At 35.6% G+C, this 16,279-nt stretch overlaps 3 protein-coding genes across 5 annotated transcripts; 2 read left to right on the top strand and 1 right to left on the bottom strand.

The window, feature by feature from the left end:
- Positions 1 to 918: 918 nt before the first annotated feature.
- Positions 919 to 5,985, top strand: LOC122318918 (protein WVD2-like 1). Of its 2 annotated transcripts, none has more exons than XM_043136672.1 (7): positions 919 to 1,073; positions 2,613 to 3,102; positions 4,035 to 4,123; positions 4,212 to 4,305; positions 4,466 to 4,537; positions 4,694 to 4,804; positions 5,265 to 5,985. In XM_043136672.1, exons 2-7 carry the CDS (start codon positions 2,617 to 2,619, stop codon positions 5,625 to 5,627), a joined length of 1,215 nt encoding a protein of 404 aa, XP_042992606.1. In that variant the 5' UTR covers positions 919 to 1,073; positions 2,613 to 2,616; the 3' UTR covers positions 5,628 to 5,985. The 2 variants fall into 2 exon arrangements, with proteins under 2 accessions (XP_042992606.1, XP_042992605.1); XM_043136671.1 differs by having other exon boundaries at positions 941 to 1,110.
- Positions 5,986 to 8,510: 2,525 nt separating this feature from the next.
- LOC122318919 lies at positions 8,511 to 10,058 on the top strand. 2 transcript variants are annotated; one of them, XR_006244935.1, is made up of 3 exons: positions 8,511 to 8,534; positions 8,662 to 9,468; positions 9,562 to 10,058. XR_006244935.1 is itself a non-coding variant. In XM_043136673.1 (2 exons), exons 1-2 carry the CDS (start codon positions 9,316 to 9,318, stop codon positions 9,823 to 9,825), a joined length of 417 nt encoding a protein of 138 aa, XP_042992607.1. In that variant the 5' UTR covers positions 9,224 to 9,315; the 3' UTR covers positions 9,826 to 10,058. The 2 variants fall into 2 exon arrangements, 1 of the variants encoding a protein (XP_042992607.1); XM_043136673.1 differs by lacking the exon at positions 8,511 to 8,534 and having other exon boundaries at positions 9,224 to 9,468.
- A 462-nt stretch (positions 10,059 to 10,520) lies between these two features.
- LOC122274520 (protein FAR1-RELATED SEQUENCE 5-like) lies at positions 10,521 to 15,607 on the bottom strand. Its single transcript, XM_043083557.1, has 10 exons — positions 15,338 to 15,607; positions 15,155 to 15,216; positions 14,378 to 14,458; positions 14,235 to 14,309; positions 14,023 to 14,151; positions 11,669 to 13,933; positions 11,504 to 11,578; positions 11,257 to 11,334; positions 11,001 to 11,161; positions 10,521 to 10,873 (listed from the first exon to the last, which is right to left on the bottom strand). Exons 3-9 carry the CDS (start codon positions 14,456 to 14,458, stop codon positions 11,099 to 11,101), a joined length of 2,766 nt encoding a protein of 921 aa, XP_042939491.1. The 5' UTR covers positions 15,155 to 15,216; positions 15,338 to 15,607; the 3' UTR covers positions 10,521 to 10,873; positions 11,001 to 11,098.
- Between the last annotated feature and the right edge of the window lie 672 nt (positions 15,608 to 16,279).

Raw genomic sequence — 16,279 nt, forward strand, 5'->3', positions numbered from 1 at the left:
CAAACTACACCCTTGATTGGAATTACCATTAAAGATTGAGTTGATCATCTAATTTCGATACGCTCATGAATTTCTTAAGAATTTTGAGGCGGGTGACCCGATTATGAAGAGATTTCCCAATATTAAAGTCAATTGCATAATAATGGTGATGATACTCTCTTATATGTGCTCAAGGAAATATCATTGTCATCATTATGAGAGTAATAACTTGAGACCTATGAATATTGCATCACTTTTTCTTCCACTTTCATTAACTGGGTCATACTTCTCTAACAACATTTTAACAAGTACGGTTTTTTTAGACTACGTTCGGATGCTGAGATGATTTAAAATGATTTGAATTGATATGTAAATAGTAATATTTTGTAGATCTTATTGAAATATATTTAAGTGTAAATAGATTAAAATATATATTTAAATATACAAATTAAGTTATGATGAGTTTAATTTTTTTATAAAAAAAATTTAAAAAGTAAATTTAGTTTTTAAATTAAACCATTTTCATCGGACTAAATTTAGTTGGACGGCTATCTTAATATTATAAATGCACGTCTTTCAATTCTAAAGCGTGATTTACTAAATAAGTTTATTTAAATATTAATTAAATTTATATATTTGTTTATACACAATTGATATAACCATAGAAAAATATTATAAAGATAAATTTATAAATTAACTTAATTTTATATAATATATTGTATTTATTTTATGATAAATATAATTTTATAATATCATATATTATAATATATTGTATTAATTTTATTAATTTCTCCAAACTTTAACCGTCATTGTTATCTAACGGCTAACGGTGTCAAGTCTCCTGTCTCATCCAAAGTGTAAAAAGAAATGCGGTTAAAAGTAAAAAAATGAAAAAGAAAAACAGATTATGTAATAAATACATAAAAAGAACCAATTTTGAGGAACCTCAGGTATAGAAAAAGAAATCGTTGAAAAACAATCGTCTGTAGTGTCTTTGTTTATTTCTCGCCAAGGGGGTGAGAGAAAGAGAGGGAGAGACAGACAGAAGAGGAAGAGGGTGTTGAGGAAGATCTCGTCAGATCGGACAACAAAGTGTAAGCAAATCTCTCCCACGTTCGTTGCTAAGTTGGGGTGCGTTTCGTTTCTTTGATCTCCCAGTCTGTTTTTTTTTTTTTTTTTTCCCCGCTCTGCGTTTTCTGCAATGTGGTTGTTCTTGATCTCTCATGTTCGTGGGTCGCTGCAGCTACTTGATGCTGAGCTATGAGGCCCCCCCCCTCTCTCTCATGCATATTATCTGTTGGGGTTTAGTTTTTCTTCCCATGTTTCCTGTTTCCTCAACTTTTTCTTTTCATTTGGTTTTTATTTGACTGTTTTTCACCGATTGTAATCTTCAGGTGAGAAATGAAAGCTCGTTTTTTTTTTTTTTTTGGGTTTTTTCTTTTTGATTCTCCTGCTGTTTATAATTACGGCGGGGGAGGGGGTTCTCTAGTTGGCTGATAAATGGTGGATTTTTGTAATGCTTTGCATATTAGACGCAATATGTGGTGTTTTGTGGGTTTTGATTGATTTTTTGATTCTTTAAGTTTCTTCAACATTTGGGGTGCTCTATAGAACTTTTCATCTTCATTTTTGAGTGTCTCTGCTCTCTCTCTCTCTCTCTCTCTCACACACACACACACACACACGTTAATGCTGATATAAGTTTTTTTTTTTTTGGTTGTTTTTTTGGGGGGGTGGGGAGGGGGAGAGATGTGACTAAGCTAAAATATTTGCTTCTTCGTAAAATGATGGGAATCTTTCAAATAATTAGAATTTCATGGGTAACTCCCAGACGATTCGACGGTTTCTTCCTGCGAATCGTACTTTCGAGTTCCTCTGTTGCTTTACCTTTTTCAATGTCGAGACAAATTGAAATGAATAGGGTTGATTTTAAACAGAAAAAGAAAAAGAAAACCATAGTATTCTTTCACGTACAACTCTGTGTACATTATGCAGGCACACAATGTTTTATGTTGATTGACTTATTCTTTCTAGCTCAAAGTTGTATATTGGAATTTTTTCGGTTAGGCATGGCATGGAATTAACGGAAATATAAGTAAGCATGTTACATCTCCGTTGGACTATGGTATTAAATTTATATCTCTGCATTTGTTTTTCTTTTCATATATGATTTGTTTATTTTTGGTGGTTTTTTTTTAGCTTTTTATGTTTCATAATAGATTTCATTTGCTTTTAGTTCTTGAATGCTCGTGGAGCTCATTTCCGTTGTGTGTGCAGGACTTGGAGAGCCTAAATAATTGTTGGTGGTTGTTTTTGGGGTGGGGGTCATTGGGTGTCCTGATGTGGAAACACTGGAAAGGGAAAATATCTAGAATTATTTAGGGTGTCTTGTCAAATTTAACATGTTGGGGCAGCTGTTATTTTACTAATTGAGAGATATTACTTGTGAAAACCAAATTAGTCTAGAGACAGCACTTTATACGTATTTTGAAACAATAGACGAGTTGAACTGCTATATTATTTTGTGGGATTCTTTTCTCCCCTTAGCATATAAATGGAGTTGTGCTTTTCTTAATGGTAATGTCATCACTTTCCTGAAGCATAATGATGCTCAGCTATAATGTTTTATGCAGTATAATGGGAAGGGAACTTGCGGATCCACACACGGAAAGGAAACCAAATGGTGTTGTAGTGGCTTCAAATGGGGTTTCTTATGATAAAGTTTATGTTGCTCCAAAAATTTCAGAAGATTGCATTGAAGCAAAAGATTATGAAGTGAAGGAATGCACTACTGAAGAAAACTCAGTTATTGAACAATGCCATGAGAAACAAGAAGTGCTAGTAGTTAAAAGCACAAATCTTGATGCTGGAGTGACCGAGGGGAAAGATGAGAAACCTGGGGTTTATAAATCAAGTGACATTAAGAAGTCAAGCTCGCCTGCATCAAAATCTGCTGCTGTTGGGAATGTACGTGTGTACACTGTTCCACAGCCATTTTCTTTGGCAACTGAAAAGCGTGGTGTATGCACACATAGTGTTGGGGCTGAAAGTGCTGCTAATGGTGTGACCTATTCGCCGAAATCTAACAATACGAATTCCCCTCAATCTACAAAGATTTCACAGGTAATTGAAATTCTCAGTAGTCTTATTTAATGTTGTTACCCTGCTAGTCTTCTTTATTTGAGTTGGCAAATTCCTAGGAAATGATATGAGAATCAAATCCATTGATGTGGACTAACTAATTACATTTTCCTGTGTTGGGTTGTGGCTGACAAACTTAACATAGGCACGTGGAGATTAGGATTGACAAATAGATCTGAATCTTGATTTGCTATAGACTAAATTAGCTGGTGGCCGTTTCCGACATTCGGTAGGAGATGTGGGTAAGAAAAGGGCAATGTGTTTTAGAAGAAACACCAGTAACAATTCTTCCTTTGTACTTGGGCTGTGGCTTTTACCATAATAAAGTTTTACTTTTACTAATAGCTAATTATTTGTATGAAAAATAAGTGAAATGTCCTTGCATTTTTCATTTCAATGCATCTTTATTTCCTTTCCATTACATAGTTAACTTTATAAAACTTTCTTCAAAAAGTGTTAGATGGTTGGTGTATTGGACCACAAAAGTTTGAGGCTTGTCTGTTGATCTACCGGAACCAGCTCTCAAAAAAAAAAAAAAAGAATAACGAAGAAAAAATATTTTTGCCTCTTAGTTAGGTTTGGCTTGCTTTAATTGTGAACTTCCCATACCTGATTAACCCAGCATATTTCTGATCTATTTTTTCCATTCCAAATAAGACCCTATTTCCTTACTGTGCCTAGGTAATAATTCATTATCATGCCTGTATGATCTTGTGGATTGGAATGCATCCTCAGTGTGCTTTGGAGTTGAGGTTATATAAAAGCAGCACTATCAGCTGTTTGTGTACTTTAATTTGCAGCCAGACTGGAAAGATCATGGAATTTGCTTGGTAATGTCAGCATATATCAATTGTAGAGTAAGGGATGGCACTAATTTTGGAAAAATTCCTTCTTCTTTTTTTTTTTTTTTTCAGCCAAACTCACCTCTGTCACTAAGGAAGCCATGGCAACTTGATGCTAGGAAGCATCATGATGAAGAAGATATTTGTTCTCTCGCTTCTTCGTATCCTTTGTATGACTTTGTTACATCTGAGTTATTTTTTTTACTACCATATGTGGTGTTGGATTGTATTATCCTTAGCCATGCATAGTACTGCTGCATCTGTGCGAACAACTAAATATAGGGTGACTGTTGGAACAGCTCCAACATTTAGAAGTGCTGAGCGTGCAGAGAAACGAAGGGAGGTATATTCTTAATTGAACTAGCAATTCTGATATGCACTCTGCGACCTGTGTGTTATCTGTGATATATATCACATCCAAATGCGATATATCTTTATGCCATTTATCTTTGTTTTTTGATGAGGAATGCCATTTATCTTTGTTATCATTTTTCTTTATCTAGTTTTACTCGAAGTTAGGGGAGAAACACCAAGCTCTGGAGGCAGAGAGAAGCGCATGTGAGGCAAGGACCAGGGTACATCTCTTTCTAAAATATATTTTATACGCCCTTTTGCACGCATGTACAGATGGATATTGTTCTGCTCTTTCCTTTTATGTTTTGTTAGAAACACAAAGAGGTTTTCTTGAAATTGTTGCCCTTTCTTCAATCGATTTATGATGACATTTCTAGGACGAGCAAGAAGCAGCCATCAAACAACTTAGAAAGAACCTGGTGATCAAGGCAAATCCAGTACCTAATTTCTATTATGAGGGTCCTCCACCGAAGGTTGAACTCAAGAAGGTACTCTTTTTGGATACACTTTCCACGGTTCTTTTTGAGTCCTTTGAACTTGATGATGTATATGAGACTGGCAAAAATTTCTGAAGTTGCAAAGTTTTTAATGTAATGTCTAGTGAAAAACAGCCCCCAGAAATCATGGGGGTTTACCCATGCCATTAGAGGTGATTCTAGTCCTAATTTGGTAGATCAATATACTTTCATCTTACCTCACTTATAATTTGCGACTGAAAATATTTTGTGCAAATATTTTGGGGCTTTTGGTACTTCCACGCAAACTGCTATCTTTCTACATAATGAATTACTTGCCCAAAAAAAAAAAAAAACATAGTAAACCTTTCGCTGAAGTCCTCAAAACCTTAGTGCTCTGTGTTTTAGATATTTCTGGAAACAAGCATTGGCTGACATTTTACCCAGCTTTTATATGGAACATAAAATGTTTACCCTCTTACTTTCATGCCAGTTGCCATTGACACGGCCTATGTCACCAAAACTAAGCCGGAGAAAGAGCGCTAGTGATGCAACCAACTCATTCAATGAAAAGGGAGGTATTTGCAGTCGGGCACACCGCCACAGCCTTGGTAATCAAAAAGAGGGGCCTGCCACGCTGAACACTCCCAAAGGTAAATCCCGCCACAGCCGTGGTGGTCATGAAGAGGAGCTTGCTACCCAAAACACTCCCAAAAGTAAGGGTCAGATGAGTGGACGTAATGCCAATGGCATGCCTTGCAAAGTGAAAGACCATCCTGAGCAGGAAAAGGAGACAGCAAAAACAGCTCTTCCCAAGATCAATGAGCAGACAAATGGAGACATTGCTGTCCATTAATGAACTTTGAGTCTTTCCCTTTTGTCTAACTTTTTAAGTGGGGAGATATTCTTCATTTTCCTAGGTTACCTTATGGATGTTCTGAAGAGAAACTGCCTGTTTTCTTTTCATGAGGAATGACTTGTTTAAGTGGCTTGTGTTAATGTGAAATTGTATATGTTTTGTTAGTTTTATTAGTACATATCATGTTATATTAAAGAGTCGTCCATTATTATAATGTGGACCAAATGGATTGTTTCAGTCTGTTGGGATGTATATTTTTTGCTTGATTCTTTCTGTAGGGAAACCTGAATTCTTCTGTTATAATACTTTATACTATGAGATGAATTGTCGGTCGGGTGATTGGTTTTGGTTGGTAGGGACTATTGCAACTACAAATCTTACAAATATATTCCTTTTCTGGCCTTATGTGTGTGGAACATACCTACTTTTATGTGGGGTGGGTAGCCATTGGATGGTCCCCAACTTCAAACTAACAGATTGAGAGAGCCTTATCTTTTTAACCTTTTAAAAGTAAGATAATTAGTATTACTAATGGAAAGAGAAATGTACAAAGGATTGGGGGTGGTTTTGAAAAACAGACAGTCTTCGTGATTGGATAGATTGTTTTGAATGAATGATCAACTGCAAAGCAGATCCCCATATAAACAAAATTACAACAGACAGTCGTGAAATCTATACAGCTTGGAGAATGCATTCTCAGGAAGGGATAAATGGACAACATTTTGCAGTGGTCGGAAGGCCACAATACCCCTATCAAAACAAATTCATCAAAACTACAAAATAAAAGAGAAATGGAAAATGGTGGAAGCGAAATGATTATGGGCATATAGTAGGAAGGTGGGAGATTCTTATGGCATGGGACGAGAGATTGGAATGAGATATGAAGAAGCACTTCCAGTTCCAGCATAAAAATGAGAGCAAAACCCATGGAATGAGGAAGGAAAATTGTAAAGAAGGGAGGGTGTTTTGGTTGGGTTGGACATCTATGATGGGATCTTTTTATTTATTTATTATTATTATTATTTTCATTTTGGAGAAGTAGAAGGGAGGAGGCTTTTAGAACAAAGAGGACACATTACTTTTTTTATCATAAATAAATATACATTTATTCACGCACAATCAATTTTATTTTTATTTTTTTTATTTTTTTATTTTAAGAAAACATAATGGTAGCATTCTACCACGAGAGGTTGCCAAAGTTACGACCAGATTCTGCCAACTTCGGCAACTTCTAGTGAAATCGGCCGCCACTTCAAATGGCAGTTGGAAAATGCTGTGAGTAACCATCCCCGCGCAACCATCGCGCACCAATCTGACGTGGCAAGTCAAAAGTCAGTCTTGACTTTTTAAATAAGCGGTAAGCGAAAATTTTGAATTCATTAAATCAAAACTATGCGTTTAATAAAGAAGCAGATATGCGTTCCCCTTCTCTCCTCCCTTCCCCTTCCTCTCCCCCTCCCGAACCCTTCCCTTTCTCCTTCTCGTTCTCCTCCCTTCTCCTTCCCCTTCCCCTTCCCCTTCCCCTTCCCTTTCATATATTTTGTTTAGATTTTTCTTCTTCTTCATCCATTCCGCACCATTCTCCCAAATCCCTCCGTCTTCAACCTAGCCCCTCTCTCTCTCACTCTCTCGACCTCTCTCTCACCACCGTGGGTCTCTATTTCTCTCGCTCTCTCTCTCTCTCTCTCTCTCTCTCTCTCTCTCTCTCTCTCTCTCACAGACGGTGGCGTGGGTCTCTCTCTCTCTCACTCTCACTATCTCTCTTCGGCCACAGCTCCAAGATCAACTTCGGCGTGGGTCTCGACTCTCCAAGACGGAGGTATGTTCCTTTTCATAAAACCCTTCAGATCAACTCATAATTTATTCACAAGGCCATACCTGTGCATCATGATTCATAACCCCAATACAGACCTACACAGAAATTAATAATATCATTTGCTAGCAAATAACCTTCTGTTGTGTGTATTTTTATATTCGGATTTGTTGGGCTGTAATTGCGCTGGTGATAAGAAAATCTTAATCATTTTCTAGTTTTCTTTGATAATGTTTCCTAAAAATGGAAAATCTGTAACTGAGGAGCTCAAGTTTTATCGATTTTCCTCTTCAGCCTTTCTATTATGCCCTGAGATATTATTATTAGTATAAGAATTGGTTAAAAAGGATGTTGGGTTTTTTCTTTTTGGATGGTTGCTGAATTTTCGCCATTATTGGTTAAGATTAATGTGAAGTGTTTTTGGAAAGTATCGTCCTTTTTGGAGGGTTGCTGAATTTTTCCCCATTGCTTTGTTTTATACATTCTTTTGGTTAATGGCTGGAATATTCCTGGCAGAGGGAATAATTTAAGGCCAATTTGCAGTATTAAATTTAGAGACCTAAATGGATGTGGGGGGTTTTTTTTCTTATAGGATGTAATTGCACAAAGATTTGGGTGAATGATTTCTTGAATTGAAGGGTTCTTGCTGCTTACTTCATACTCTACAACTCATACTTCTTTTGGAGGACAGATGCATTGGATTGGGTTTAAGTAAATATCCTAGGGTACTTATTTCTGCCATGAACAGCGAGCTACCCACTTCTCCATTTTGTCTTTAAGAATGAAAATGATAGCATGATTCATTTCAGGAATGGTATAAGTTATATCTTTAGAATCTGAATGGTATAAGTTAGGATTAGAAAATAAATGCATTACAGGAATTCTTAATAATTAATTACTCCTATTAATTGCTTTACCTTAATGTTCTGTTCTGTACTTATTAATTAAATTGGTATCAAAACTAAATTAATAAGATACAATTAATGTAATCATCATTATGACATTTGGGTTATCAATTTGAATTCATAGCATAACAAGATTTGATTTTGGTCAATCCACATCAAACATAACAGGTTTCTGTTGTGATAGAGGTTCGAGTATCATGACCCCATTTTTAGTTTTGTTGTTTTTGTCTTCCATTGTTATAAACAGTACAGCTTATATTTCATAATGTTTATTTTTATATAATTTAATAATCTTTTTTTCCTTTTTTTCCAGAATTTGATCCCCAATCAAGCTTTATTTATGTTGATGATGAGTGACTTAAGGCTTATGGTCTACACATTCTATATTGTTTATTGTTTATGTTATGGATGGCCTATGGGATGTAATGTAGTGGATAGATGAATGGATTTGTGAGAAAGGCTGGATGGTATATTCATGTTTATTTTTAGTTCATGAATTTGTTTAAAAGGGCTGTATTATTTTCTATGGATCATAATATATGTAGTCATTATATTCATGTTTATTTTTTATTGTTTATGTTATGGATGACTATGGAATGTACGATGGCCTGGGATGTAATGTTTACTGAGAAAGGGGCTGGAAACGGGTTTCGAAAAAAAAAAAAAAACCGCAGATTTTACCCGACCTTAACAAGACCAGACCAGAGAAGTGTGATAATTTGTCACACTTCCTACATTGAGATTTTTTCAGTATGTTTTTTGCTCATATTTTTGCTGCCCATTAAGCTGCAACTTATAACTGTATATATACTCACTTACATGAACGTAGATAATTTTTGTTGATCTCTCATGAATGCTTTTCTCCATCAAATCAGCTCCCAGCTGCAGCTAGTTATAATGGTAAGAAAATAAACTGACCCAAGTAATCAAGTCAGCTCTTTTATTATTGCTCATTTTAGTTGATAGGATGTCAACAGCAAATTCTTCATCTTCTCTTGGTAACCGTACTTTGGTGAACAACCCAATATGCACTTGTGGCCAACCCGCTTCACTTAGAACTTCAACTACGATGACAAATCCGGGACGATCATTCTTTGGGTGTCCAAAGTATAATAAACAGGTGGAAAGTTAAATAAACTAAAGTTTGTATTTTTTTACAGAGCATGTGGTTTGATATCTTTGATTTACATACTTAATTTTTTGGTTTTATCAGGGATTACCACATTGCAACTACTTCAAATGGGCAGATATCAGTGAGGAAATTGAAATAGAACGTATGAAGATCGAAATTCTGAGGTTAAGAAATGAGCAAGAGCTTCGAAGAAGAGAGGAAGAGATTTTGAAGAGGGAGTTGGAAGTCCACAATGATCGACTGGATATTCAAAAGCAACGAGCAGACATCCGACATGAACGCACACTTCTTCGTAGCTATTGTGTGATTTTAATTTTAATTGTAATGTACTTCGTACGACCATAGTGAATACTGGTCTGATAATGGGTGATTGATATACATATTAATGTAGTTGGACAAAAGCTCATCACATGTATATATTAGATCCATGTGTATGTAGTCACCATAGTGACCTTAGTATGTTGTAACCTTCTGAATGTAGCTGGGAACTGGATTATCTACCTGGAGTTACAGATTAGCTGTCCAGATTTGTATGTATTGTGGATTATTTATATATAGCAGTGTTCGGGTGATTTGAATCGACTAATCTGGACAGTTCTTGCTGCATGTTTTTCAGACAGTGTCAAATTATCTTGTTGTATTGTTGTTTTAGGTGTTGAAACATCTATTAGGTGTTGAAAATGGTAGGTATGTTTCAGATTATGGTGTGGGTGATTGAGAACAAGGCAAGTACCCAAACCTCTATGTCGTTGAGAACTGAGGATGTAGAGAAGATAATTGGAAATCATTATTTGAGCTAATGTATAAAACTGGGGTCACTCGGCCCCATTTTCCAACTGAAGCAGGGCTCCTCCACGTATTCAATGATGTATATTTCATTGCAATGGGACCATTGACTTCCCTGAGTTACAGATTTAGTAACCAATCAATTTGTAACTAGTTTTCAGCATCTGCTTGTAATAAACTGCATAGTTTTGATGGCATGATTAAGACTTGAATATTTATACAAGTGCTACAAGCTTCCATCTACTTTCCCATCATTTTTGTATCAAACTTCATATATTCTTTAGCTCAAAAAATTGTATCTCCCGTATGTATCAACCATTATATACATGTAAATATATACTCATGGCAGTCTCCAAACCTAACATCCAATCCTAGAAACCTTTACTACATACATTCATGTTGACCAAAAACTGCAACCAAGCTATGTACGTCTATACACAAAAACATCAACACGTCTATACACAAAAACAAGTAGACGTCTATACACAAAAACATCAACAGCAAGGCCCGATGCATCTTCATCAATTGGATTTTCAAAGCAATCTTCTTGGTTGACCAAATAAACATGGGGAAGTTGATACATGCAGAATATTTATGAGACCAACTCCTGCAAAGCACAAAACACCATGGTAAGCAAGAAAATAAATATCCACTGGAAGTAGGCAAGCAAAGCATAAAACACCAATAACCAATGCTATTCAATAACCAATTCCACACAAAATAGGCCAACCCACCCCTTCCACGCCATAGCCAAATACTGAAACAGACCCACAAAAAAAACCAACAGTTTTACAAAATATCTCCGCCCACTTTTCTCCAAATATAGTAGTCTTTATAACCATGTCTGTGTCCCAGACAACGGTTCCAATTGGTGAATATCTACTCCAATATGTACCTGTGAACCATTAAGGCTGAATGGTTAAAAAAATATCTGTTGAGTAGTAACTATATAAGCCAAATTAAAGAGAGTGACCAAGTTAAGAAAGTTACACTTTCTTGAGTATCACTCATTGCAAAACCAAACTGGGTTCCACCATATTCCAACACCTCTGTAGTATTTTGTGGTTGCTAATAATAGATACAAACAAGTAGATTATTTTATAATAAAGACATCAATAAAATCAATGGCAATGGCTGCAAACAATAGAAAAGGGAAAAAAAACTAGATTACTTTAGAGCACCACCTTACACTCTAAACATGCTAGAGGAAATAAACTGACTCAAACAAGTATGATACCTGAATGTGAATTGTCTCTTCAGTCCCAATATCTACATGTCCAAATAAATTTCTGCATGTTTCTGCTCCATGAGGCTATAAATCATTAAAAATAAGTTTAGTATAACAAACAATTGACCAACATAGATAAATTGTGGTCTTATCAACATGTAATATTGACTCGACCTGTTTACGTTTTCTCTGTTGAGTAGCCTTCTTCGTTGTCGGTCTGACCCGCTCAATCATTGATTTCTTCCTGAGAAATGGTGGTCTGCCTTTCCCTCTCACTTGACGGGGACTCAGTACTTTTTTTGAACTCCCCTCTATGGTGGTATTGACAGGTGTAACTGCAACGTTGGAAGAAGTTTGAAGGGGCAACTTGTTGGTGAGGTAGCCGAGGTTCATTTCATGTAACTTATGTATCATATCCTCGGCATTCTTATCAGATGACGCTGCATTTGTGGCAACCTTGTAGCATACCTTCATGATTCGTGAATATCTACTCACTTCTGGCCTCGCATCAACTGAGTCATAAGAACTTCGAATAAGAGTGTATGTCCGTTTAATGTCCTTTCTCCATCGATCTAATATGTATTTTTCTGACACTCTTTTCACTTTGTTAACTCTCATAATAGCCAATACATGTCGACACAATATGCCTCTCATTTCAAACAGTGCGCATGAACACTTTACATCACATTCAGCCTCATTGAAGTACACTGTTTGGGTCACCTCTTTGATGAAATCATCAACAGCAACTTCATCTTCTACATGATACGTTGCGATTACACCATCTTTTCGATGTAGACTTGGAAGAACACCAACCATCCCGATTATCTCTTTTTGAACTTCTCTAAATTTAGCATTTGTGTATATGTTCTGAAATATCTTTTCAAGAGGAGAGATCGAGACGACGGGAATTGTGACGTGGAATGAATGGAAGTCCGCCCCATTTTCATTTTCAATCTTCTTTCTCAATGCATTATCAAATTGATCGACAAACTCTTTTAAGTTTGTCCTTGAGTGTACGTAGCCATCAAAGAAAGCATTCATGCTCTCGCTTCGTTGTGTTGTACTCATCCCAGCCCAAAAGATTTCTTTCAAGAATACTGGTACCCAGAACTCACGCTCATCATATAAACTATGCAACCAAGCATTTTCTTGCAAATTGTAAGTGGTAATTAACACATTCCAACTATTTTCAAATTCCACAATGGTTTGAGAGTCATACACACACTTCATCAAACTAGTTTTCAACCCAGTTTTGTATGCATGATGGGAACCAAGTTTCTCAGGTACTTTTTTAAGAATATGCCACAAACAATATATGTGTCTTGTATTGGGGAAGACAAGAGCAATTGCATTCTTCATAGCTCTATCTTGATCTGTGATAATGGCCTTTGGCGCTTCCCCATCCATACAGTTTAGCCAAGTCTGAAACAGCCATGCAAATGTTTCCGTATCCTCGTTAGAAATCAATCCTGCCCCCAGAAGGATTGACTGACCATGGTGGTTTACACCAACAAACGGTGCAAACGGCATTCCATACCTATTTGTCAGGTATGTGGTGTCAAATGTCACAACATCACCCCAATATTTATAGGCTGCCCTGCTCCGTGCATCTGCCCAGAAGACATTCTTCAACCTTCCATCATCATCGTGGTCGATGTCTGAAAAGAATCCATCATTTTTGTACTGCATCCTAGCAAAATACTGACGAAGGGCTTCAGCGCCACCTTTCCCAAGTCGAAGGTGGCGTGCCTTATCAATATAATTTCTGCAATCTTTCTCACTGAAAGGCAAGTTCTCAAACCCACCCGCTTCTTGCACAAGTGCTGCAAAACTCTTGTTTAGTCTAATGCCAGCTTGATCATTTGTATCTAATACTCTCTTAACAGACTCGCTCACTTCTCTATTACAGCGAAAGAATCTGGACTTCTGTGGACTTACGCTGTGATTGTGGGAATTGTGAACACTCAACAACTTGAAAACTCCATCCATGAACGTAGCATTTATCTTTGCCTTACAGTCAGTCTTTGACGTCGGACGCGGCCTCGCAACATTTGTCGTACGGTTCCGTGCCTTCCCACCACGAGAACAACAAAGCGTGATATATCTGAGGCTCCCATCCTCAAACCTATGACTCCTTTGAGTCATTATCCCAAAACCGCATTGTTTCCCATAACCTTTATAATATGCCACTAACTCGTCTTGAGATTTGAAGACCATCCCCACTTTCGGCTCCTCAATGATATCGGCCCCCTCATTATGCACTGTATTTTCCCTCTCGGCCTCATTGTTATCTTCGGATTCAGAGGATGTAGAGAATATTTCAACCTCCCTCGAGTCAGGTGTGGGCTCTTGAATTTCTTCAACACGGCTGGAGCTTGCAGATGGAGTACCAATCAAAGAGGGGGGAGCTGATGACTGAAATTCTGGCATAAGGTTTTCCTACAGTTTATAACAATAAAAACCAATATTTAAATCAATATAAACATTTTTATAAATACACACCCTAGTTCGAAAAATATATTAATCACCTGACAAGTCCATGACGATGGGTTGGCATTAGGACAAGGTAAGAAAGGTGGTAACAGAGCATGTGGCATTGGTGCATGGCCCCCATGCATATAACTTGAGAAATCTGGATAAACTGATATTGGTATGACCTAACATATAGATCAATAATGAAAATTAAGTAAAGATGTAGTCATAAATATAGACATTAGTGTCAAATTAATATTTAAAGTACCTGGGTTGTTGGATTGATAGATGCATTTGTGGTAGGAGGTGTTGACAAATATGTAAAAAATGGTCTCGGTATCACCTAAGATGTCAACAACCATGTCATTATAATGAGTAAAAAAACTGAAAGAGGTGAGAAACTCCTCATACCTGAGTTGATGGATTAATTGATGGATTAGTGGCAAGAGGCGTTATAGGAGATGCATGCTCTTTCCCTTTCCCTTTCTCCATCTACATGATATTTACTTGTATTTTAGAACAAATCATAACTTTTAAGAATGACAAAAAATATGTCAAAAAAGCAACTCAATTAAATTAAATTACTCACATGATATATAACATCAAGAAAGAAAACGACTTTAATAAGTTAGAACCAATATTTCAGTTTTTTTTTTTTTTCCAACTGATTATTACAACTCGATTTAGGCCAAAAGCATCTGAACTATGCTACATTTAGAAACCATGGGCATTGGTTTTATCTTATATGGAATACCTAAGTATATATAATCACCAGTCTAGTATCTAGTAAAACAATGCTCATCACAATCCAATTTAACAAAACCATAGTGGTTGGAATACAACATCTCTCTAACCAGTACATTTTTTTGGACATGGGAGTGATCATTTTTCTTCATACTTAGGAATAGTTGACAAAAATATTAAAACAACTATTTCTTCATACTTATATTGTACTGTAACGAATTATTGACCAATCAAATTCTGAACCAAAAAAAATTAAAAATAGTGGAAGAATCATCATTTGCCTAAAAATGATGATTACCCACAGAATTTTCCTTATTTAAATCACATTCAGAACATGTATTTTTGAGAATATTTCATGGACATTAAAACTTCACGAAATTTTACATATATTTATTTCGGGCTAAGACAACTTAAGAGAGATATATTGTAGGAAACAAACACTACCTCAGAACCATTCGTTCATGAAGTCGGGTCCAACGTCCGGTTATATCTGTTAATGACTTTATCTAGTATAAACAAAAGCAAATGCATTCAATGGATTGCTGGATACAAAAAAAATATAAATCTAGATATCCTTAAATACTTGATACACAAATATCTACTCACTTAGAAATCAGCAAACACTACCTGAGACCGTATGAAGCAGAGGATAATGTCGTGTGCAGAGGACTTGGTCGGTGTAGAGCAAACCGGCCAACAGGTAGAGGAAGAGATTTGGGGGAGATGAAGGGAAAAAAAAAAAAAAACACAGAAACAACCAGTTCTGCGTCAACGAGAATTCAAAACAACCTCCAAAATGCATTCGGCTTGCAGAAGAAGGAACCAGAAGTGAAAAGCAGAAAAGCAGTACGGTACGGGTATGTCTTTCTATTTCGATTTCCCTCAATTTTTTTTTTTTTTTTTTTAATACAAACCGTCTGACAACGCCACCTCAGCGTTGGGTGCGCAATGGTTACGCACAATTGTTGTACGTAGCACTATTGTTATATAATGACTAAAAATTGTCTTAAAAATAATCAGTATGACAGTTTTTTAATAGCTTAAGGTTTTATAAATTTTCTTCTAAAAAGTTTTTTTTTGGGACTCTTCTAAAAGGTTTTTAATTTCATGTAATTCAATTGATTAAAAAATAATAATGGTTACAGACATAAAAAAATTATATAAAATAAATTCATAAATTAATGTGACTGTATAGAATTTGTTAAATTTATTTTATAATAAAAATAATTTTATAATATGACGTACTACATCAAATTATATTAATTTATGAATTTACTTTTATGTAATCTTTTTATAGTTAAAGTAATTTTTTTATAAAATTAATAGAAATATTAAATGGCTAAAAATTGTTAATTTTTTTTATTAATTTTATTTGAATAATACTACATATAATTATAAAATATATAAATACTATATAATTATTTTGAATAAAAAAATACGATCTATTATTAAAAAATCAATATTTTTTTCGTATCAATCTCGTGTTTACTCATCTTTTTAAAAATATTACACTACCCTTACAAATTTTACGATTATAGATATTATTTCTTATATATTTATATCCCGTCC

The sequence above is a fragment of the Carya illinoinensis genome, chromosome 8 (genome assembly GCF_018687715.1).
Source record: "Carya illinoinensis cultivar Pawnee chromosome 8, C.illinoinensisPawnee_v1, whole genome shotgun sequence".
Classification (NCBI taxonomy): domain Eukaryota; kingdom Viridiplantae; phylum Streptophyta; class Magnoliopsida; order Fagales; family Juglandaceae; genus Carya; species Carya illinoinensis.

Coding starts and splice junctions, on each gene's coding strand:
- LOC122318918 (XM_043136672.1), top strand. CDS start 2,617: ATGGGAAGGGAACTTGCGGATCCACACACGGAAAGGAAACCAAATGGT. Junction 3,103..4,034: donor AATCTACAAAGATTTCACAG/GTAATTGAAATT, acceptor TTTTTTTTTCAG/CCAAACTCACCTCTGTCACT. Junction 4,124..4,211: donor ATTTGTTCTCTCGCTTCTTC/GTATCCTTTGTA, acceptor AGCCATGCATAG/TACTGCTGCATCTGTGCGAA.
- LOC122318919 (XM_043136673.1), top strand. CDS start 9,316: ATGTCAACAGCAAATTCTTCATCTTCTCTTGGTAACCGTACTTTGGTG. Junction 9,469..9,561: donor GTCCAAAGTATAATAAACAG/GTGGAAAGTTAA, acceptor TGGTTTTATCAG/GGATTACCACATTGCAACTA.
- LOC122274520 (XM_043083557.1), bottom strand. CDS start 14,458: ATGGAGAAAGGGAAAGGGAAAGAGCATGCATCTCCTATAACGCCTCTT. Junction 14,310..14,377: donor CAATTAATCCATCAACTCAG/GTATGAGGAGTT, acceptor TTGACATCTTAG/GTGATACCGAGACCATTTTT. Junction 13,934..14,022: donor CATCGTCATGGACTTGTCAG/GTGATTAATATA, acceptor TATAAACTGTAG/GAAAACCTTATGCCAGAATT.